The following is a 23424-nucleotide window of genomic DNA, read 5'->3' on the forward strand; positions in this document are numbered from 1 at the left end:
AAAAGGCTCACTATCCCCACAATTTCACAAAAATTAACAATGTGATGGCCAGCAGAGGGCACTAAATTATCTATTGTTAGATAATATTGTTAGATGACGTCAGAGGCTATGCCAAGTTTTTTTGTTTTCTCCAGTTCATTTACTATTTATAATAGAACAAAAATTGGAAATAATTTTCTTTAAAATGAAATATTTAAAACACTTATGTACATTTTCAATACAATTTGGATAATCTTAGCGGTAAATTATAAACTATAATGCATGCATTTTTATCACATGAACCATAATATTAAGACCCTTTAAATTATTTATTTATTTATTTGACAGAGAGAGAGAGAGAGATACAGCAAGAGAGGGAACACAAGCAGGGGGAGTGGGAGAAGGAGAAGCAAGCTTGCTGATGAGCAGAGAGCCTGACGCAGGGCTCAATCCCAGGACCCTGGGATCATGACCTGAGCTGAAGGCAAATGCTAATGACTCAGCCACCCAGGTGCCCTGAGAAACTTTAAATTTTTAATCCAATAGAAGATCCAAACAAAGACTTGATTGTTAAAATTTCGGAAAACCCCAAAATTTTAAATGTACAAAAAAAGTTGACACTTAGGTAAGGTGATAAATTTAAATACAGGCAACTTTAAAGGTATGAATTTTCTTTTTTTTTTTTTTTTTTTTTTTAAAAATTTTTTTTTTTTTTTTTTCGAGAGAGGGAGGACAAAAAGTGGGAGAGGAAGGATGAGAGAGAGAGAGAGAGAGAGAGAGAGAGAAGCAGGCTCCCCGCTGAGCAAAGAGCCCGATGTGGGGCTCGATCCCAGGACACTGAGATCATGACCTGAGCTGAAGGCAGTGGCTTAATCCACTGAGCCACCCAGGCGCCCCAAAGGTATGAATTTTCTAATTATTCCTTTTTATATTTTCACAAACTCTTTAAGGAGCTGTGACATAATAAAGAATACAGACCCGCCTGGCTGACTTAAATCAGTAGAGCATGTGGCTCTTGATTCAGGGTTCTAAGTTTGAGCCTCACATTGGGTACAGAGATTGCTTAAAAATAAAATCTCAAGGGGCGCCTGGGTGGCTCAGTGGGTTAAGCCGCTGCCTTTGGCTCAGGTCATGATCTTAGGGTCCTGTGATCGAGTCCCGTTGGGCTCTCTGCTCAGCAGGGGGCCTGCTTCCCTTCCTCTCTCTCTGCCTGCCTCTCTGCCTACTTGTGATCTCTCTCTGTCAAATAAATAAATAAAATCTTAAAAAAAAAAAATCAAAAAAATTTAAAATAAAAAAAAATAAAGAATAAAGGTTCAAAAACCTTTGGAATTTCCAAAGTGGGTTTCTAGATAGCTTCAAGATAGGACTGGTCACCAATAAGACAAAACTTGTGATTAAGAGGCCTGGAATTTTAGGCCAGCCTGACCTCTAGCAGGAAAGTAAGTGTGGAGACTGAATTCAGTCGTATGGCCAGTGATTTAATTGTGCCATAATCAATCATGTCAATAAAAAACTTTAGCTCAGAAGTGCTTCCTAGTTAATGAACACAGTGATGTGCTGGAAGAATGACAGGCCCTGATGCCATAGGGAGGTGTCGCGGAGGTTCTGTGTCTAGGACCCTCTCAGACCTTACCCACTGTAAATCCTCACTTGGTTGTTTCTGAGTCCTATTTTTTTTTTTAAGATTTTTAAAAATTTATTTGACAGAGAAAGATCACAAGTAGGCAGAGAGGCAGGCAGAGAGAGAGAGGAAGCAGGCTCCCCACTGAGCAGAGAGCCCAATGCTGGACTTGATCCCAGGACCCTGAGGATCATGACCTGAGCCGAAGGCAGAGGCTTAACCCAATGAGACACCCAGGTGCCCTTATTTTTTAAAGTATAGGGCTTTCCTAATTTCGATGAGTTGTTCTAGATGATCAAAATGATCAAACCTGAGGGGGTCATAGCATCCCCTGAAGTTGTAGTCAGTCAGCTGGAAGGGTGGCTAACCTCTGAAGTAAGGGCAGTGGTTTTTTTTTGTTTTTTTTTTTTTAAGATTTTATTTATTTATTTGACAGACAGAGATCACAAGCAGGCATAGAGGCAGGCAGAGAGAGAGGAGGAAGCAGGCTCCCTACTGAGCAGAGAGCAGTAAGGGCAGTGTTATGGAAGATTGATCCCTTAAAGCTTCGGAGTCTAATGCTAGACTCCAGGTACTGAGTGTCAGAAATGAACTGCAGTATACCAGTTGGGATAGAAATGTAACAGAAACTAAATGCTTCTCTTTCCTTAAAATATGCTAAATTTAGGGACTTCCACACCGCCACCCTCCAACATATCTTATTTTCTAGCACTAACTACTCAAAATTTCCACCAAACACCTAATCTCTAAATGTTTCTATTTCCCAGAAGTAGGGCATGTGCTTGAGCCCAGAAGTGATGATTTTAGTCACTTAGATAAAATGTCATAAATTCCAATTCTGCTGAAATAAGGTTTGCCAAAGTTTACCTTCAACTTGTGCTCTCCCCTGGGGTGAGGGTGGGGAAAGGGCTTGGGCATGGAAGGAGGTAACTTTAGTTATAAAAGGGCAATGAGAGGGATCCTTATGGTGTTGGAACTGTCGAGTATCCTGACTTTGATGGTGGAGACATGAGTCTACAAGGTGATAAAATTATTATAGAACATAATATGCACACATACACACAGTGAGCACAAGTAGAACAGGAACTCTGAATCAGAGTAGTGAACTGTAACAATGTCAATATCCTTGATTTAACAGTATATTACTTTAATAAAATGTTATCATTGGAGAAAACTGGACCAAGTATGAAATGGATCTCTGGTATTTCTAAAAACTGCATGTTTATCTCAATAAAAAATTTCAACTTTAAAAAAAAGTAACTTATTAGGCAGCCTTATGTGGCTCCAAAGTACAACCCATCATTTAATGTATTGATACTGCTAAAAGCTAGACTTCATTCTAGTCTTACTGTGCAAACATGTCCTTAAAATAAGATCTAGTCCTGTCCTAATATAAATCTCACATACCTATTGCTGCATAGGCTTTGGGCTCCCTAACCACCTCACCTTTTGCCTCACTGGTCTATTATTGTATCAGTTTTACAATAACCATTACAAGTAACTTCACAGACAAAAGTAACACAAACTGTTTTTTAAGAAAATAATGTCCCAGGGCACTCCATGGCACAGTCGGTTGTATCTGACTGTTAGTTTCAGCTTGGGTCTGATCTCAGGGTCGTGAGATCAAGCCCCACACAGAGCTCCATGCTCAGTGTGGAGTCTGCTTGAGTTTCTCCCTCTCCCTCTGCCCCTCCATCTCTCTCTCAAATATATAAATAAATCTTAAAAAAAAAAAAAAAGTCCCAGTGTATACAGCAAAGTACAGTAGGAGTAAAGGAATATTATCATAGCATTGTGATACTTCAACACGACAATCCAACATATGATTGAGGAAGAGCTTTCCCCAAACTACAAACAGCTCACTTGTAAACTTCCTATACACACAATACTACACTACGATAAATGCATGTTATATTTACCACACTAAGCACTATTAGTTTCTTAATTTTCTGCTATTAACAACACAACATGAGAACTGCTAAGACCACTTAATCTTTTTTTTTAAAGGTTTTATTTATTTATTTGACACAGAGACAGAATCAGCAAGAGAGGGAATACAAGCAGGGGAGTGGGAGAGGAGGAACCAGGCTTTCCGCCCAGCAGGGAGCCCAGTGTGGGGCTTGATGCCCAGGACCCTGGGATCACAACCCGAGGCAAACACAGACACTTAAGGACTAAGCCATTCAAGCACCCCCAAGACCACTTAATCTTAAGGTCTTTTACCTATTTATGTGTATTGCAATAAGGATCATTCTCAGTTACAATGAGGATCCAATGAAAAAGAGATGTAAGAGCTCTTTGTCAAGTGTTAAAATGTAACAATGAAGACATTACAAAATTGAGTCTAAAGTGCTATCAGGGGCACCGGGATGGCTCAGTGGGTCAAGCCTCTGCCTTCAGCTCAGGTCATGGTCTGGGTCCTGGGATTGAGCCCCAAATCGGGCTCTCTGCTCTGCGGGAAGCCTGCTTCCCCCTCTCTCTCTGCATGCCTGACTACTTGTGATCTCTCTCTCTCTCTCTGTTAAATAAATAAAATTTAAAAAAAAAATAAAAGTGCTATCATATTCATATTCCCAAATAGAGAATGTGCTTTGGGTCTTTTAAGACAGACTATTTCCAAGATTTTGAAGGTGGTGAATCCTACAAAGGCATTTTAAAATTTGGTTAGAGATGACAAATGTTCTTGGCTATGAGGTTATAGTTTGGTTCTTTTTTTCCCTAAAGATTTTTTATTTACTTGAAAGAGGGGGAGGAAGGGCAGAGGGAAAGGGAAGGAAAGTCTCAAGCCTACTCCATACTGAGCACAGAGCCCCATGTGGGATTTGATCTTACCATCCTGAGGTCAAGACCTGAGCTGAAACCAAGAGTCAAATGCTTAACTAACTGTGCCACTCAGGTGCCCCTAGGCTAGTTTTGATGCTGGAATCCAGTATTACTAGTTTTTCAGTATAACCTTCACTTGCAAAAGTAAATTCGAGTTCTGTAAACAGCAAATTTAAACTGCTATTCTCTTTGTTTTCTGACAGAGGAAGATACCATAAGTACAGTCTCAGAATACGTGGGCGGCCCCAAAGCACCACAAAGTATCACTGTGTCAGGTACAGGGTCTAATTGTTTAAAAAAATTTTTTAGGGGCAACTGGGTGGCTCAGTCAGTTGAGCACTGATTGGAATCTTGATCTCAGCTCAGGTCTTGATCTCAGGGTGCTGAGTTCAAACCCTCCATAGGGCTCCACACTGGGCATGGAGCCTACTTAAAAAAGAAAAAAATAATTTAGGCTAATATATACCAGTTTAAGTAGTTATACCAAGACTCTCCACATTTACAAATATCCAGTGAAGATTACCTATTGATGAAAAGCAGCTAAATTATCTCACCAATACTGGAGATAAGTCTGCTTTAATTTTTTAAATATTTTATTTGAATATGAACATATGTAGAAATTTTGACCCTCATATTGAAATTATTATCAGTGCTTTATGTCAACCCAGGTTGTTTTAAGTAAATGATATTCAAATACAAGATTTATCTGTAAGTTTGTATAATTGTAAATCACATTGATTTATAAGTAATCATATACCTTTAGAAGATGCTAAAAATCATTTATAGATTGTAACAGTGAGCAACAAAGAGGCTAGAAAACACTGGTGTGACAATGAGGTCAGGCGCTTATACATATATGGTCTGATGAAAAAATTAAACAAATGCTTGAAAGGGCCACACGAAACAAAGAAATATTTGAGGAAATTGCCAGAAGACTAATGCAGTTTGGAATAGACAGAGACTGGAAACAATGTCGTACCAAATACAAAAATTTAAAATATGAATACAGAGTTTTACAAAAGAAAAATGGCAACCCTCAAAGAAAAATGAGATTTTATGAAGAAGTTGACTGCATTCTAAGAGGACCAACTCTCAGAACTGCCAAATGGAAACATGGTAACCTTGAAATTGAGTTTTTAAAATAAAAATTCTATTAACTTTTTTCTTTGCATTGTAATGTGCAAGAGATTTCTCAAAAATAAAATCCTTACACTACTAAATGTTCAAATGACCCCAAAAATTATTTTGAAGCACATACCTAACTTAAGAATTTCAATCTTTCCAAACCTTGTACTAAAGCATTCTTAATTTTTAAACTCATTCCTCTTTATTTCCCCAACCACTTTAATGTTTTTACTTTAGTTTACTTGAATGCTTGAAGATGAATAGATTTTAAATGGTGTCAATTATACAATGATTGTTTTCCTGTGTTGTTTTGTTTTAAGAATTATTTGAAGGTCATACCAAAAACCCAAGAACTTTGAGCGTCAAAAGAAAAGCACACGAAGATGGTAAGAGCTGAGAAATGCCAAGTTTTGGCACTGAAAAAAACTTGTAGCTTTTTTCCTGATAAGAGATGTTTATTCCTGTCCTTGACAAATTAGACTAAATATATTGTTTATAAGCTGTGTGAGAGGAAAAATGCTAAGCAATGATTTCTGTCATAGCTCATTAAAAGTAACAGAATAAATGGAAACTTTCCCAGAGTCAGAAATTTCTGCACAACTGTCCATTCATCATGAGTCTTTAAATTACAATTTACAGGGACGCCTGGGTGGCTCAGTTGGTTAAGCAGTTGCCTTCGGCTCAGGTCATGATCCCAGCGTCCTGGGATCAAGTCCCACATCGGGCTCCTTGCTCCGCAGGGAGCCTGCTTCTCCCTCTGACTCTGCCTTCCACTCTGCCTGTGCTCGCTCTCGCTCTCTCTCTGACAAATAAATAAATAAAATCTTTTAAAATAAAAAAAAATTAAAAAAAATTACAATTTACAGTGGCTGCTATCAGAAGACTGGGATGGAAAAGGAAAAAACCCCACAAAGTACTAAGTTCTCAGTTTTAGTTTTCTCTAAAGGTAGTTAGTAATGAGTATAACATTTTAGCAATCCTACAAATAAGTCAACCTAATTATGTGAGCTGTAGTTCCAAAATGACTTATTATAGGTATCAGAAAAGGTAATACAAAATAGTGGAGCAAACAGAAGAATAAAAATACAGAAGAAAAAAAAAAAGAAAAAAAATACAGAAGAAAAAGCAGTGAACTGAAACTCAGAAAACCTCTGATCAGTCTCTCTCTGATCCCAATAACTTAACGCAGAGCAAATCACTACATCTCTCTTTAGGATAATTAAATTTAAGCATCTTATGATTTAAAATCTATCAAATTATTTTGAGTATACACAAATAGTTGAAGAGCTTAATTTTTACCAAGTGGACATACCTGTGAGACTACCACTCAAATCAAAACATAAAACATTACACCAGGGCATCTGGGTGGCTCAGTGGGTTAAGCCTCTGCCTTCGGCTCAGGTCATGATCTCAGGGTCCTGGGATCGAGCCCCATATCGGGCTCTCTGCTCAGTGGAGAGCCTGCTTCGCCCCCCTTCTCTGCCTGCCTCTCTGCCTAGTTGTGATCTCTCTCTCTGTCAAATAAATAAAATCTTTAAAAAAACAAAACAAAAATTACACCAGCACCCTGCAGGCCTCCCAGTCATAATCATCTTTCTATAAAGCTTATGATTATTCTGACTTCTATCACCATAAATTTGGAATCATACAAGATGTTCTTACTTTTTTAGTATGTGTTCTTTAATGTCAAGCTTCTTTCACTCAACACTGTGAGATTCAACCATGATTTTACTTGTAGTAGGCACTTGCTCTTTTTCAATGTGTAGAATATTTTTATTATATAAAAAATACACATGTGCGCGTGCGCGCGCACATACACACACACACACACACACACCACTGCCTTCCTTATCCATTCCACTGTTGGGACATTTCCATTATTTCCAAATGGAGGTTATTACAAATAATACTATAAAAATTCTTGGGCATGTCTGCTACTAAATATATATATGCATTGCAGCAGAGTATATACCCAAGAGTGGGGTGGAGGGTCATGGAATCAGCATCTATCCTGGTACAGTTCTAAGTACTTTACATATACTAATGCGTTTACTTCCTAGCACAACTCTATGATATAGGTGCTATCATTACACCCAATTTACAGAGAAGGAAATGGAGGCATAGAGAAGTCTGTGCTCTTGAGCCTGCTGGCTAACACTGCCTCTCTGTGAGGTCCAGGTATCTGCTCTGTAAATAAAAGAGTATCCCTAGTACTGACCACAGTGCCTTATGTATATACAATAGGAGCTAAACAAATATTTTTTTAAAGATTTTATTTATTTATTTGACAGAGATCACAAGTAGACAGAGAGGCAGGCAGAGGTGGTGGGGGTGGGGGTGGGGGAGGGAAGGAGGCTCTCTGCTGAGCAGAGAGCCCGGATTTGATTGGGGACTAGATCCCAGGACCCTGGGATCATGACCGGAGCTGAAGGCAGAGACTTTAATTCACTGAGCCACCCAGGTGCCCCCTAAACAAATATTTTTTGAATGAAGTATTAGATAACAATAGGAACATCCCTATCCCCAACGACCCTTATTGTATCTCAAGTGAGCTGAAAATTTTATTCTCCATTTTTGGACCTAAAGTGCATGTCAGATGAGTTGCCCTGACCTTTGCCATCTCTTAATGCCCTACAGTGTATATGCTAGTGAAAAGGAAAATTGCTAGGGGCTAACCACACAAAAGTACCATTCCCAACCCCCTGGATTTTGCCCATTAAACTTTTAATACATAAGTCTAGCCCAACAGATGAAAAAAGAGACTCAGAAGTTAGGAGACTTGCCCAAGATCAAACTGATGTTGGAAACCTGAAAGTAGATTTCAAGTCTTATGTTAAAGAACTATTTCTAATATTGACCAGAATGACAAAGCAGTAGTACTTTGAAACTCTTTTGCGAATGGGTCAGTCCTGCTTCAAACTGATGTAAAAAGCAAAGTTGGAAATAATAGTTATAACTGGAAGAATTTAAAACACTAATGATTTATTTTTTTTTTAAAGATTTTATTTATTTATTTGACAGAGATCACAAGTAGGCAGAGAGGCAGGCGAAGAGAGAGGAGGAAGCAGGCTCCCCGCTGAGCAGAGAGCCGGATGCGGGGCTCGATCCCAGGACCCTGGGATCATGACCTGAGCTGAAGGCAGAGGCTTAACCCACTGAGCCACCCAGGCGCCCCTAAAATACTAATGATTTAAAAGTGAGATCATTAAATTACAAAAGTAATTGAATTAGAAAGTCTTTCAAAGCCAAAGACTGGAACAATCAGCAAGGACAGTTTTAACATAAGTCACTTCCCTAGCCAAGGGTTGTAAAACACTATAGAAATGGGACATTTTGGTCATTTTTACTAAGAGATGAAAATCAAAATAAAGTTATCCCCAGCCTTAAATTTTGCAACTCAATGCAAGTTCTCTGACAAGCTATTCCTGTATACTCCAACAAACTAAATGAAGACAACTGGAAACTAATTCTATATAAGTTGTCTGAGTGCATTTCTTTCTCCCAAGTACCTTTCTACTGATAATATCATATACTCTATTTACAGGACCAGTGTCTGTATCTCTTAAGAAAACCGCTCCTGAGATCACTGCAAATGGGTTTCCTCAATGTGTAACAGAACGGAAAGATTCTACAGAATGTTTCTACAGACAGGAAACCCCATACGCGATCCAATTTCATCAGGTAAATCTTAAATTTTTAGAAGTACAAACATGTTTATCAGTAGTTAAGATTCAATTCCTAACCCAGGAAAACGACAATTCACTTTGAGGGTGGGCATTTTCATCAGCTGATTGATGGGATAAATCTATGAAATTTTAATAATTCCTTTTATGGAATCCTCAAAGTATGTCCACATCATTCTAGTCTTCAAAAGACATGCCTGTGGTAGAAACGTGAAGATTTCTGATCTAAAAAGGTGTGGTTTGTTCAGAATTCTGCGAACCACTGAACCAAAGTTTTTAGGACTGAAAAAGCATGTGGTAATTATATGTACCTGTCGTGAACACACATACACACACAGTTTGTATCTAAAGAGCTCACTGAAAATGTTAAACGAAAATTCCCCAAAAGAAAGTAGAGCTATGGAATAAATCTCCAAATTGCCAGAACTACTAGAAAGAAGTGCTTCTGAATGAACCCATCTGAATTAAGTATCCAGTGCATGACTAGCTAGTAATTGGTGTTCTAGTTGCATTTACATGAAACGCATAATATAACTTTCAGGTACTCTGTAATCCCTGAGACTAAATTTTTTTAGATCAGATTATACTTAAGACAAAAACAGAACCAAATACAATGCAAAAGTGATAGCAATCTCACCTTCTGGATTCCGTGATTTAGGAAGATAATGTGTAAGAGATAAATTCCTTTACAAAAAGGAAAAAAAAATCCAACAGAATCCTGTTACTGTTGTTTTAAAACAACTAAGTATTGAGTGTAAGGAAGTGAGGAGGTAGAGACTGCAACAGACCACCACTTACCAGGGAATAGTGTATTTAACTAATTCTACTGTATATTAAGTTATGACAACCTATCTAGGTGTCCAGTTTTAACATTCCTTGATTCAATGTCATAGAAAAACATTAGTTTTTAATTTCTACAGACTAATTCTACAGACTAATTTAATCCTACAGATTAATTCAGAGTAGCAGAAGATTTTTATCTTCAAGACATTAGGGAATTTCATCATTCTTCCAATCAGATCACTTTCTCTAAAGGGTGAGGACTTTTGCTAATTCAAAATTTTTAACTGGATGAATTTATGGGAGAGAACCAGTCTTCTCAGTGTACCTTAATGATTCAATGTCTACACAAGGAGAATTTTAAATAGTTTTCCATTAATACATTTGTTCCCCAGAAATTACTACGTTCCTCGCTGCTGCTACTGAAAACATCACAAGGTCAATTTTCAAAACGAGTTTAACAAAGACTTATTTGGCTAGATGAGCAGCCTCAGAGAATCCATTTATTACTGTGCTATTATCATATAATTACATTTTTATTGCTTTTATCTTGTACTGTCTAATCCCTATTCTTTCATATGAAAGCAACTACAGAAAAGTGCATGTAGCCAGAAATCAAGTTGTATTCATTAAGCAAACAAACAAATAAAACAAACCCTTTTTCTTCTGGCACATATTTAAAGGAGAGACTGAAGATCCTCTTCCCTTCACAGAATATCTAAAATAACTTATCCTAAGAATGTTTTAAACTAATGTTGTGCTGAACTACCACATAAGCAGATTTTAGTTTATCCTTGGATTATTTATCTAATCTTCTCAAAAAATGTACAGTATTTTAAAACAAGATCTATACTAGGGTCAACCCACAATTATCCAGGATTAGAGTCATTCAAGTTAAAAATATTTTTGATTCAACCCTGACTCTAAATTACTAACAGCTCTTAGCAAAGGGAGTACGTAAGATAAACTAACATATCTGCAACTCTACAAAGATCAGAAAGACTACTTGCAATCCAAGTTTGTTTAGGGAAAGCAAATCATTTGGAATGCATTTATACTTGTGGCTTCCATATTGCTGATAAATGTTACTGCCAAATTCCTTAAGAGTTATTGCTGCAGTATTACCTTAAGAAAACTTTGTAATACTTTCGGCGAGAATGTCAAACCTACGTTTAGATCAAATGCCAGGTAGTAAGAAACGGAAGGATCACTTAAGTTATTTTTTAACTCAAAGGGATCTACCAGTTTTTCAAAAACCAGTATGTATCTAGTCATACAGGAACTGCTCCCCTTCCCCTCTTTTAAAGAAGGGAGTTGTTTCTTTGGCGTCCTCTTACTACAAACTTCTCCTTCATTATCTGAAACCCGTGACTCTTTTGCGGATGCACTATTTCCTGTGACTGGTTTATTTTCCCTTAGTTTGTTCATAGGAGATCTGCAACCGGTACTTCGTTCTGAATAGCAGGTAGCTCTGTTTCCCAGGGTCTGAACCTTAGAATCCCTAAATTCTCACAGCTATGACTACGTTCACATCCACAAGTTGTTCAAAAGCTCTGCCCTTGCAAACAAAAGCTGTCGAAGGCTTGTTTTGTTTGCCCTTGCAAACAAAAGTGTCGAAGGTTCCGCGAGAACACCTCAACGTGTTGCAGGACCTCAACCAGCAGCCACCCCACACAGACCTTCACAAAAGCAGCTCCAGGCTCTGCAAGATTAAAACCGGCAAGTAGTGGGGGAAGTCCCGATCCCGCCAACCCTAGAGAACCGGACACTTACAAACTGGCCGGACTCATGAGGGGTGCACACACCGGGGAAGGGGGGGGGAAGCCCTAAAGAGCATTAAGGGTTTGGGGGAGAGCAGCGAGTCCAGGGATGCAAGGTGGTGCCCGCGCACGCCTTGGCAACCTAGCTGATGCCACAGGCAGATATCAATCCAGGCAACAGAGGTCGGTCTCCAGGCCCTCAGGCGCACACGAGGTCGCTAACCCGTGCCGCGGGAAACGGCTTGGGCTGAAGGAGAAGCAGACGCGCCGCCACCCCCACCCCTCAGCCGGTTGCTCACCGGTGTTGCAGCCCCACGAGTCCCAGAGTGATCACATGCGGCACATCTAGCTGCGTGGGCCACTCTCCTGAGGCGATGCACCCGAATACGCCACATTCCTCTCGGATTCCCAACTCCTCCAGCTCCATGTCGCCGTCGAAAGCACGTGGAGGGACCTGCCGCCGCAGCAGGGGCCTGAGCACCAACCAGCTGCCCGCTCGGCCCGGACGCCTCAGAGGCTCGCTTCCTCCCCAGCCGCTCGACCCTCGCTACTGCGGCGGCGCGCGCTTTCCCAAAGTAAGCGTGATTAGCGCTCCCCTCCTGCACACCCTGCCCCGCCCCCTCAGGCTGCACCAATGAGTGAGGAGGGAGGGAGAGGCTCCGCGGCGGAGAGGAGGAGCCAAGACTGCTGGGGGTGGAGCTAGTCCTCCTCCGGCTCCCTGCGGGGACGTACTTTCTCTGCACGTGGAAATCTCCGTTATTTTCTAACACCCAAGACTGGGGTGATGAGAGTAGTAGGGTTAACGTCACTTCTGTCCCAGAGGATGTAAACTTTGTATGGCCCTCCTCACATGCTTTCCCCCGGCCGTCACTACTTGGTACGCTCCAACCTATGATCGGCTCTCGCCGCGGAGAAGGGAGCCGGTCAGCGAGCCTCTGTAGAATCGGGAGGGGCCTCCAACGCGCGCCACTTTTCGCCTCTTTTGGAACAGCGCCCGCGCACTGGGGTGAGGGGGGGGGACGGCCTGTGTCTCTGCGCCTGCGCGGCGGGAAGTCTCGGGGGGTGTAGCCAGCGCCGGGAGTCGAAGTTGCTCTTGCGTGGCAGAGACCTCGGGGGTTCGGTGGCTGCAGGCTGTGTTGCGAGCGGAGAGCGCGTGTGGGCGCCCGGCAGTACTAGGCCTGGCCGGGGGTGTGTCTGTGGGCCGCCTTCCCTTCCCCGCCCCGTGAACCTCTGTGACCACTCCTCTTTTCCAGAGTCTTTCCTCTCTTCCCGGCGCGGCGGCTGCCCCCAGCCCACGCAGAATAATGGCGACAGCTGAGGGTGAGTAACAGGCATCCCTGGCAATCTGCCGGGGACTCCCTGCCCTCCGCGGGCTTCCCGTCCCCCTTCCCCCCACCCCGGGCTGGAGTTGGCGCGCACTCGCCGCCACCTGAGTGCCCAGCGGCCCTCCTGTCCTCCTGAGTCGTGCCTGGTCGCGCAGCCGCCCCTCTAGGCCGCTGGGCGGGCGAACACGTGGCCCGGGCCCCGCCAACCGAGGCGTAGGAAACCCAGCGCTCCCCGACCTCGCCGAACTTTCTGAAATACTCGGAACTGGCTCCGGGTTGGGGAAAAGAACAAAGTAGGGGAAGAGAGGGATTACAAAGAAATGGACGGGGGTTGGAGAGGTGCCTGGAAATCATACTGGTAATCAATAGTCGCTGCAAAACAACCACAGGAACGTATGTAGTGATTATTCAAAATCTTGCTTTTCCTGTGAAGTCAATAGCCTGCTCTTTCCAAAGTTAATATTTGAATCTACTGAAAAATTTACTTTTTGTGGTCCCGATTTTGTGTGTGTTTTTTAGTCTGTTGATGCCACGATGATTCAGAAGAGCTCCAAAAGCACCAGGCCAAAACTTGCCCTGATTCACTTTACAGTTATCCTGTTTACATAATCTTTTTATCTACGAGTGATTAGGTCCTCAGAAAAGATCTCTTGTATGTGACGTTTATGCTGATAAAACTTTTGCCCCCCCACACACCCAGTTTCTAAATTTATGGTGAACCAAATTGGTTGTGCTGGCTGGTCAGTACATTGTCTTCCACACAGAAAAATTGAATTTAGGGGAAAAAATCATCGACTTAATCTAATATAGAAATCTGTCATTTTGCTAAAGTGCTTAAAAGCCACATGGTGGTTGTTAGGATAAAATCGAAACACAGTCAACATGATGTATGAGGCCTGAGGGATGAATAGTGAAATGCAAGGAAAGGAAACACTGTTTGGGTCTAGGGAGAGCATATTCAAAAGTCTGGGAGTGGGATCTAGAAATTCAGTTATAGAAATTAGAGTTCTGGAATAGAGAAATCTGAAGTTGGTGCACTAAGCTGAGGCCCTAAATTGAGGAGCCTTTTAAACCTTGTCAGTGAATCAGGACATTACAATAGGATGGGAATTCATCCTCTAGGTACCCTGCAGCAGTAACTATTAAACTGAATTATAACTGGTTTGTTTAATGGTCACCTCCACTAACTGGTGATCTGACCACTGCTGAGTTCTGCCATTCTTTCCTACTCTGTAGCTGCTGCTCTCCCTCACTATGAGCGTGCGTGTGCAGACACACACACACACAGCTCCAACCCTACTGACGTCCTGCCATGAATGGTTACCCCATGGTCTTTTTTTCAGCACCACTACTAACCCCTTTCCCTTTTCTGACTAAATGTTTATCCTTGCCTTAGATCTCAAACTCAACCTTACTTTGTTCCAGACTTCCTGCTCTAGTGTCTAGACTAGGTTAGGTGGGCCTGCTGTGAGCCTGTGATCCCACAAACTGTGTATTTCTCACATCATAATTAATATGATGTCCTGTTTAATTTCAGCTTCCTTTAGACTTGGTTGCTTGAGAGTAGGAACTCTGTCTTGTGTATTGGTATAGCCCTAGTGTACCTGGTACATGGGCACTAAAAAATGCCAATGCTGAGATTGAGTCTGTTCTAGGAGCGTGAGGAGTGATTTCTCCCCTTGGAAATGTTAAGTTTAAGGACTTAACATTTATCTTTGACCTTCATCTAAATCATTCTTTCTAATGACCAAACTCTACTTTTTTAGGTCTGTGACCTGCAATAAATTGGATTCCCTTGTCCTTAATTCCTCACCATTTCCCACATTTGTTGGTGTGGAGAAAGTATTAACACTGGGAGTAAGGAAGAAAGATTAATAGAGGTGCTTAGAAATGGGCTAACTTCAGTGGATGAGAGTGCCTCCCTTGCACTTTAACTAAAAATCAAGAAACCCTTTTGGCTCAACTTAACGATTTTGCCTGTCATGCCAAGAGGAAGGCTCAGAAAATAAGCATTTTTTTTCCCACTGCAAGCTAGTTAATTGTATTGTAAATACATATGTGAAAATACTGTTATGTTAATGTAAAGTAGTTCTACTTCAGTTCTGCTATGAGAGAGGCAGGGTTGATAGTGGGAAGAGCAAAGAATGTGTTATCAGAAGACATAGGATTTCCTAAGGGCATGACCTCTAGCATTTTGATACTTAGTTTTCTAATCTGTATACAGCTGACCCTTGAACAACACAGATTTGAACTGCACGGGTTCACTTACCTATGGACTTTTTTCCTCCGATTACTACCACACAGTACTGCAAATACATTTTCTTTAAGATTTTTTTCTTTTCTCTAGTTTACTTTATTGTAAGAATATAGCATAAAATACATAGAACTTAGAAAATATGTGTTAATCAGCCATTTAATGTTATCAGCAGGGCTTCTGATCAATGGTAGGCTTTAAGTTTTGGGGGGAGTAAAAGTTCTGTTTAGATTTTCAACCCGAAGCCCCACATAATTCAGTTACATGCATAACTATGGCTTGTCACACAGTTACGTGAATCAAAGATGATACCTATGAAAATACTTTGTAGGGTATAAGGTTCTATGCAGATGAATGAATTTTTTGTTAAAATTATTCCTTAACCATTCTGTGTTCTCTGATCATTCTAGATAACTTAGTCTTCAATTAGGAAATTTTTTTCTGAATCTGATGTCTCCATTTTATCTCCACAGTACTGAATATTGGTAAGAAACTCTATGAGGGTAAAACAAAAGAAGTTTATGAATTGCCAGATAGTCCAGGAAAAGTCCTCCTGCAGTCCAAGGACCAGATAACAGCAGGAAATGCAGCCAGAAAGAATCATCTGGAAGGAAAAGCTGCAATCTCAAATAAAACTACCAGTTGTATTTTTCAGTTGTTAAAGGAAGCAGGTAAGTGGCTCTCCTGATAGCCTCTGCTTTCACATTCTCTCTCACACGCACATGTTGGTCCTTTCATGGGGAAATGGTATTATTTGGGTTAACAACATGTTGACTACCAGTTATATTTTTCAGTTGTTACAGGAAAACAAGTAAGTGGCTCCCCGCAGAATCTCCTCCCTTTTGAATGTTGCCCCCCACACACACACCCCCGATCTCTTTCATGGGGAGATGACATTATTTGGATTAAGAACATGTTGTTTGGCGATGTCTCAAAAAGTTACTTGAATCAAACCAGGAAGTCTTAAATTTCACTACAATATGTAATTTGGAATTAGTAAGCAGTATCCTTTAGTTAAGGAATCTTAACAGTTTGCTACAGTCTTTGTCTGGCATGCATATCGTCTCTTTAACTTTTCTCTCCTAGGAAGACATCCTGGGAGAGACTGATCTATGAAGGAGGCCTGTTCTGGTATTAGGCAACTCCAATTGAGGAGTTGAAATTTGGTACTTGCAATTCTATACAGTTATTCTTTGCTCTTATCCTTGGAGATAAGACAGAATTTCAAATCCCTTTTCCACTTGAAAGCCCTGAAAAGTATTTGAAGATTGCTACCACACCTTCTCATTCTGCCCCAAGCGAGGGATTTGAGCTCAATGAAAGATCTCCAGGGTTACCTCCTACTCTAAAACTGAAAGAAAACCATTTCCTATAGAGACATCTATTCAAAAAGACTAGATCAAAACATTCTGTGGAGGGCACTTGGAGTAAAGAAAGGGGAATTAAGATAATGGGCTTTTCTTCAGGGGTTCAGTCAATGCTGATTTGTCTGTAGTATATGAAATCTCGCTAATAAAAGATTTGAGCTCTTTTCTTCCAGTGTAAGAGGCCTCATTGCTTTGGACTGCTCAACCTTTGAAGCCTCTGATTCCTTATCTATGTAATAAAAAAAAGCTTTGTTTTTTACTTTCCCAGTTCTAATTTTTATAATTTAATAATTTTGTCTTTTACTATCCCTTTCAGTTCTTAGAGCTTCCAGTAACTGTTAACAGGCGAACCCTGTTGTATTGCACTTTGCTTTATTTTGTTTCCTGGATATTGTTGGGGTTTGTTTATTTGTTTGTTTTTACAAATGGAAGGTTTGTGGCAACCCTGCCCCTGCATTGAGCAAGTCTGTTGGCGCCATTTTTCCAACAGCATTTGTTCTCTTCATGTTGCTGCTACATTTTGGCAAATCTCTCAATATTTCCAACTTTCTCAGTATTTTGTTATGGTGAACTGTGATCAGTGATCACAACTTGCTAAAAAAGCTCAGATGATAGCGTTTTTTAGCAATGAAGTATTTTTTAACTAACATATACGTTTTTTAGATAACATGCTATCAAACACTTAATAGGCCACACTATTGTATAAATATAACTTGTATATGCACTGGGAAACCAAAAAATTCATTTGATTTGCTTTATTGTGGTGGCATGGAGCCAAACGTGCAAGATCTTCAATGTATGTCCATAATCTCTTAAATTAATCTTCTAAATCCAAAGGGGAATTTAATACCTTTATTTCCAGATAGCATAGAGGTACCTGCCTTCCGCAAAATAACAAGGTAGTTCAGATTAAATCTGTTCTTTCCATACAGAATGGGTTCTTTTTTTTTTTTTTTAAAGATTTTATTTATTTACTTGACAGAGAGAGATGACAAGTAGATGGAGAGAGAGGCAGGCAGAGAGAGAGAGACGGAAGCAGGCTCTGTGCTGAGCAGAGAGCCCGATATGGGACTCGATCCCAGGACCCTGAGATCGTGACCTGAGCCGAAGGCAGCGGCTTAATCCACTGAGCCACCCAGGCGCCCCAGAATGGGTTCTTGAATAGTTTTCTTCTTTCCTTGTTTTCTGTGGAACATTTTTAATGTAGTGTGGGGAGAAAAATGTTTGCCAGCCTAATTTGTCATCTACATCATAAATCCCTCTATACATGGAAAGTGTGTATGTTGTATAAATTTAAAGGACCACACAAAGTTCCTAAATAATATGATTTTAGGATTTTTATTTAAAGGCTTCCTTGATAGGTGTTTTCTCAGTGTCTTGAGTTGATTGCTACAGAGAGCATCAAACTAATTTTAGGTTCCTTTTGCAGTACGGATAAGTGGTCCATTTTTAACTTGCCAAGCTATCTCATTCTCCCCATACATGTTAAAATTTTAAAAAGTTGCTTAATACTATAATTGTTAATAAAAAAAAAAATTAGCTCCTGTGTTTCCATGGTGGTTATACATAGTTATGGAGAGAGATATATATATAGATATATATATATAGGTATATATATATTTCTAAATAACAGAAGATAAGTACAGGCCCAAGTTTGTATTTGCTTATTCAGTAAGGGAGTATTCGCTGCACTTTGTGGCCTTAACAGAAAGTGAATTAAGGTGACCCAAATTGTCTCTGTCCAGGACTTTCCCAGTTTTGACTCTGAAAATCCTGTGTCTGAGAAAGTTGGGAAAGTTTGTAATCCTAAATGAAGTACTCCCAACAATTATCTTTATAATCATTATTTTTTTTTAAGATTTTATTTATTTATTTGACAGAGAGAGATCACAAGTAGGCAGAGAGGCAGGCAGAGAGAGAGAGAGAGGAGGAAACAGGCTCCCTGCTGAGCAGGATCCCAGGATCCTGAGATCATGACCTGAGCCAAAGGCAGTGGCTTAACCCACTGAGCCACCCAGGTGCCCCAATAGTGCAGGTCTTACATAAATGTAGATTCCCTTCATGTAGGGAAATACATATGTATGTTGTTATATGGTAGCACAGAGTAATCCTGTAGCATCTCTTGGAAACCGTTATGGGTTGACATTAATAATGCTCATCTTAAGCTGCAGTGTTAGGACCTGGAATACCCAGGAGTAGGATTGCTGGATTGTGTGGTTCATGATATAGCTATCCTTAGAGGTTATTTTCCAACATCCCCAAGTAAAATAGCTCCCATCACAAGCTAGCTTTTTATCTAAATTGGCCACTATGTTCTCGTTGCTAGCTGTTGAGTACTTTTTTCCAGGGATTATTTTCTTCAAATATTAAGAAAAAGTGTGATCCAAAATGCAGGGCTGTACCTGATTGTGATTAAATAGATTGATTAAATAGATTGTGATTAAATAGATTGATTTTTTTTAAGATTTTATTTATTTATTTGTGAAGATCAAAGAGAAATCACAAGTAGGCAGAGAGGCAGGCAGAAAGAGAGGAGGAAGCAGGCTCCCCGCCAAGCAGAGAGCCCAATGCAGGGCTCGATCCCAGGGTCCTGGGATCATGACCTGAGCCAAAGGCAGAGGCTTTAACTCACTGAGCCACCCAGGTGCCCCAAGTAGATTGATATTTTATAAATAAGGCCATATATATAAAATATTTAAATATATAATTTAATTGTATATTTATATATATATTTAAAATATATATATTTAACACATATATTTAAAATATATATATAATATATTTATTTATACATATATTTATACATATATATTATATAATATATTAAAAGTATATAATATAATATATATTTAAATATTTATATATAATATAATATATATTATATTATATTTTTATATTTATATATAATATATAATATATATTATATATAAATATTAAAATATAATATAATATATATATTATATAAAAATATATATATTTATATATAAATATATATATTTTTTATAAATAAGGCCCATTTAATACTGGACTGTCAATTATGAGAATCGTATAACCAAATCTGATTTAAAGGTAATTTAGTATCACTTAGGTGAGTTACATGCTTTATACAAAGTTGGGTGGCAGAGAAATTTCTCAAATGCATTTTTGAATGTATGAATGAATGAATGGTAAAGACACTGGGACCCAGACCTTCTGATCCACTATATACTTTCCCATGCAACATTAAAATGAAATATTCTTTAATATTTTGAAGAGCAGTAAGAAAACCATACTAATAATTTTCTTCTACTACTTTTAATAAAAGTTAATTTATTTTTGATAGTACCATTTCGGGATAACACATTTGGCTAGGTAGGGTTTTGTTTCATTTTGTTTTTTGTAAACAGCTGTTTTATTAAGCCTCAGATCTACCTTTTTTAATACAACTTTAATGCTTTTTTAAAAACTTTTTGTCAATATGTAGGTATCAAAACTGCTTTCACCAGAAAATGTGGGGAGACAGCTTTCATTGCACCTAAGTGTGAAATGATTCCAATTGAATGGGTCTGTAGAAGAATAGCAACTGGTTCTTTTCTCAAAAGAAATCCTGGTGTCAAGGAGGGATATAAGTTCTACCCACCTAAAGTGGAGCTGTTTTTCAAGGTAATTATTCTGTGCTTGTGTGTCTTACTATAATATAGCAACAAACATAATTTCAAAGCCAAAAGATTTAAATGTTGTTAAAACTAAATAAAATCTTTTAAATTATCTTAAATTATTTAAATGAAATAAATATTTTTTTAAAAATATTAGTTATTAGGAAGAAAAGTAACAATTCAGAAACTTTTTAAATTTTTAAAGAGTTTGAAATAAAGGCAAATACAAGGGATCTTTTTATATTCAGATACAGAAAAACTATTACCCATATCTCTTACAAGCAAAAACGTAATGAAGTTGTAGGAATCAGTGATTATAAATTTGTATTGGTTTTCTTTATTGAAACTGCTTTTCGGGATGGCTTGGGTGGCTCAGTCGGTTAAGTGTGTGCCTTCAGCTCAGGTCATGATCCCTAGTCCTGGGATCAAGTCCCGCATCCCACATCCAGTACTCCTTGGTCGGCGGGGAACCTGATTTGCCTTCTACCTGCTGCGCCCACTTGTGCTGTCTCTCTCTGTTGGACAAATCAATAACCAAACTCTTTAAAAACAACAACAACAAAAAATAAAACTGCCTTTTTCTTTCCCTCTTTGTTCATGCTGTTAAGAATAGTTCCAATGTCAGGAGTAATGTCTATATAGTATTTTTATTGTTTCTTTTTTTTTTTTTTTAAGATTTTATTTATTTATTGGGAGAGAAAGAGGGAGATGGTGAGTAAGCACATGGTGAGAGGAACAAAGAAGGAGGGAGAGTAAGGGAGAAAGAATCCTAAGCAGACTCCATACTGAGCAGAGAGCCTGACATGGGGCTCTATCACACGACCCTGAGTTCAGGACCTGAGCTGGAGTCAAGTCTGAATGTTCAAATGACCAAGCCACTGAGGTGCACCTTGTGTAGCACTTTTTTCTTTTAAGACTTTATTTATTTGACAGAGTGCACAAACAGGAGGAGTGGCAGGCAGAGGGAGAGGGAGAAGCAGACTCCTGCTGAGCAGGGAGCCCTATGCAGGGCTCAGTGCCAGCAGCCTGGGACCATGACTGAGCTAAAGTCAGATGCTCAATCAACTGAGCCACCCAGAAGTTCCTTGTGTAGCATTTTTAAAAAGGGAACTAAAATTGCCTCTCCCTCTTCTGGCCCAGATCAAGTATAATCAGTGAACTGTGTACCTTAAAATGTTTATTTTATTCTTATAATACAAATCCAGAATTCATAAAAGAAAAATTTCTCTCTCTCTCTAAACTAATTTAAAGAGAAGTTTGTGATCTTTTTCTTTATCTGAGTCAACAAAGATAGTAAGAAGGCCAATGCACACTTTAGTCCACTAAATCTCTCCAGGATGCAGTGAGTGTGAAATTGTAACACTACTTAGAATAAAATGGAATTATTTTTTTCACTAATATCTTTATATAAAGTCTCTTAAATTATTAAATAATATTAAATAATATCCTCAAAACTTATAGTCTTACATAAACTTTTATTAAAAATGAGGTGAAGAGCAGTGACTGGCTGGCTCAGTCAGCAGAGTGTGCAACTCCTGATCTCAGGATTGTGATCTTACCCTCTATACCCCACATTGGGTGTGGAGATTTAAAATCTTTTAAAAAGGGGGGGTGGCGCCTGGGTGGCTCAGTGGGTTAAGCCTCTGCCTTCAGCTCAGGTCGTGATCTCAGGGTCCTGGGATCGAGCTGTGTGCATCAGGCTCTCTGCTCAGCGGGGAGCCTGCTTCCCTCCCTCTGCCTGCCGCTCTGTCTGCCACTCTGCCTACTTGTGTGCGCACTCTATCAAATAAAATCTTAAAAGAAAGTTCAGGAGATTATGAAAACTGCATCCTGGAGAGATTTAGTGGACTAAAGTGTGCATTGGCCTTCTTACTATCTTTGTTGACTCAGATAAAGAAAAAGATCACAAACTTCTCTTTAAATTAGTTTAGAGAGAGAGAGCAAATTCTTTCAAATACTTTATCAGCTGGAATAAGTTACCAAATATCTTAAATTTTAAAGTAGCTATTAAAACTAGACAAACTTAAAAAAAAACTAGACAAATTAAAAATAATTAAATTATGAATTTAATTGTGAATTAAAGGGCATGTCAGAAATTAAGTCCTTAGAGAAAATAAATATTTCTGAGAAATTCACGGTCAAAGAAAAAAAGAACTTCATTTTATCTCAAAAATACAAAATTTGGTGGGCTCCTGGGTGGCGCAGTTGTTAAGTATCTGCCTTTGGCTCAGGTCATGATCCCGGGGTCCTGGGATCGAGCCCCGCATTGGGCTCCCTATTCCATGAGAAGCCTGCTTCTGCCTCTCCCACTCCCTCTGCGTGTGTTCGCTCTCTTTGCTGTGTCTCTCTCTGTTAAATAAAAAAAATCTTTTTAAAAAAAGTTCAGGGGCGCCTGGGTGGCTCAGTGGATTAAGCCGCTGCCTTCGGCTCGGGTCATGATCTCAGGGTCCTGGGATCAAGTCCCGCAACGGGCTCTCTGCTCGGCAGGGAGCCTGCTTCCCTCTCTCTCTCTCTCTCTCTCTGCCTGCCTCTCCATCTACTTGTGATTTCTCTCTGTCAAATAAATAAATAAATAAAATCTTAAAAAAAAATAAAAAATAAAATAAAAAAAAATTTTAAGAAGTTCAAAATTTTTATATTTAAATTAATTGTACTCCTATACTTGATTTTCAGGATGATGCCAACAATGATCCACAGTGGTCTGAGGAACAGCTAATTGCTGCAAAATTTTGCTTTGCTGGACTTGTTATAGGCCAGACTGAAGTGGATATCATGAGTCATGCTACACAGGCTATTTTTGAAATATTGGAGAAAGCCTGGTTGCCGCAGAACTGTACATTGGTTGATATGAAGGTACAAATAAAATACAGATTTGAGAGTAAATATTATAACTGAAAAATGTCTTCAGTTGTAGAGTTTTGAAAACTTTTCTTTGGTGATACACTATTTCTAGATTGAATTTGGTGTTGATATAACCACCAAAGAGATTGTTCTTGCTGATGTTATTGATAATGATTCCTGGAGACTCTGGCCATCAGGAGATCGAAGCCAACAGAAAGATAAACAGGT

At 39.3% G+C, this 23424-nt stretch overlaps 2 protein-coding genes across 8 annotated transcripts in view; one reads left to right on the plus strand and one right to left on the minus strand.

Moving 5' to 3' along the window:
* The window catches only part of PPAT (phosphoribosyl pyrophosphate amidotransferase), a 37550-nt gene extending 25261 nt beyond the window's left edge, over window positions 1–12289 (minus strand). The window contains exon 1 of the mRNA XM_059384467.1: window positions 12074–12289. Coding sequence (XP_059240450.1) covers window positions 12074–12201 — 128 coding nt within the window. The 5' untranslated portion in view covers window positions 12202–12289. The remainder of the gene's footprint in view (window positions 1–12073) is intronic.
* PAICS (phosphoribosylaminoimidazole carboxylase and phosphoribosylaminoimidazolesuccinocarboxamide synthase) overlaps window positions 1–23424 on the plus strand; it is a 46112-nt gene that overhangs the window by 11933 nt on the left and 10755 nt on the right. For 3 of the 7 annotated variants that reach the window (XM_059384400.1, XM_059384409.1, XM_059384435.1), the window contains 8 exons: window positions 4630–4701; window positions 5872–5937; window positions 9096–9232; window positions 13028–13094; window positions 15827–16024; window positions 20184–20362; window positions 23029–23208; window positions 23309–23422. In XM_059384400.1, coding sequence (XP_059240383.1) covers window positions 4630–4701; window positions 5872–5937; window positions 9096–9232; window positions 13028–13094; window positions 15827–16024; window positions 20184–20362; window positions 23029–23208; window positions 23309–23422 — 1013 coding nt within the window. Of the gene's footprint in view, window positions 1–4629; window positions 4702–5871; window positions 5938–9095; window positions 9233–12549; window positions 12652–12683; window positions 12781–13027; window positions 13095–15826; window positions 16025–20183; window positions 20363–23028; window positions 23209–23308; window positions 23423–23424 lie in introns of those variants that run through there. The other 4 variants (XM_059384417.1, XM_059384428.1, XM_059384443.1 and 1 more) reach the window with 4 other exon arrangements.

Source organism: Mustela nigripes, chromosome 1, assembly GCF_022355385.1.
Source record: "Mustela nigripes isolate SB6536 chromosome 1, MUSNIG.SB6536, whole genome shotgun sequence".
NCBI classification, from domain to species: domain Eukaryota; kingdom Metazoa; phylum Chordata; class Mammalia; order Carnivora; family Mustelidae; genus Mustela; species Mustela nigripes.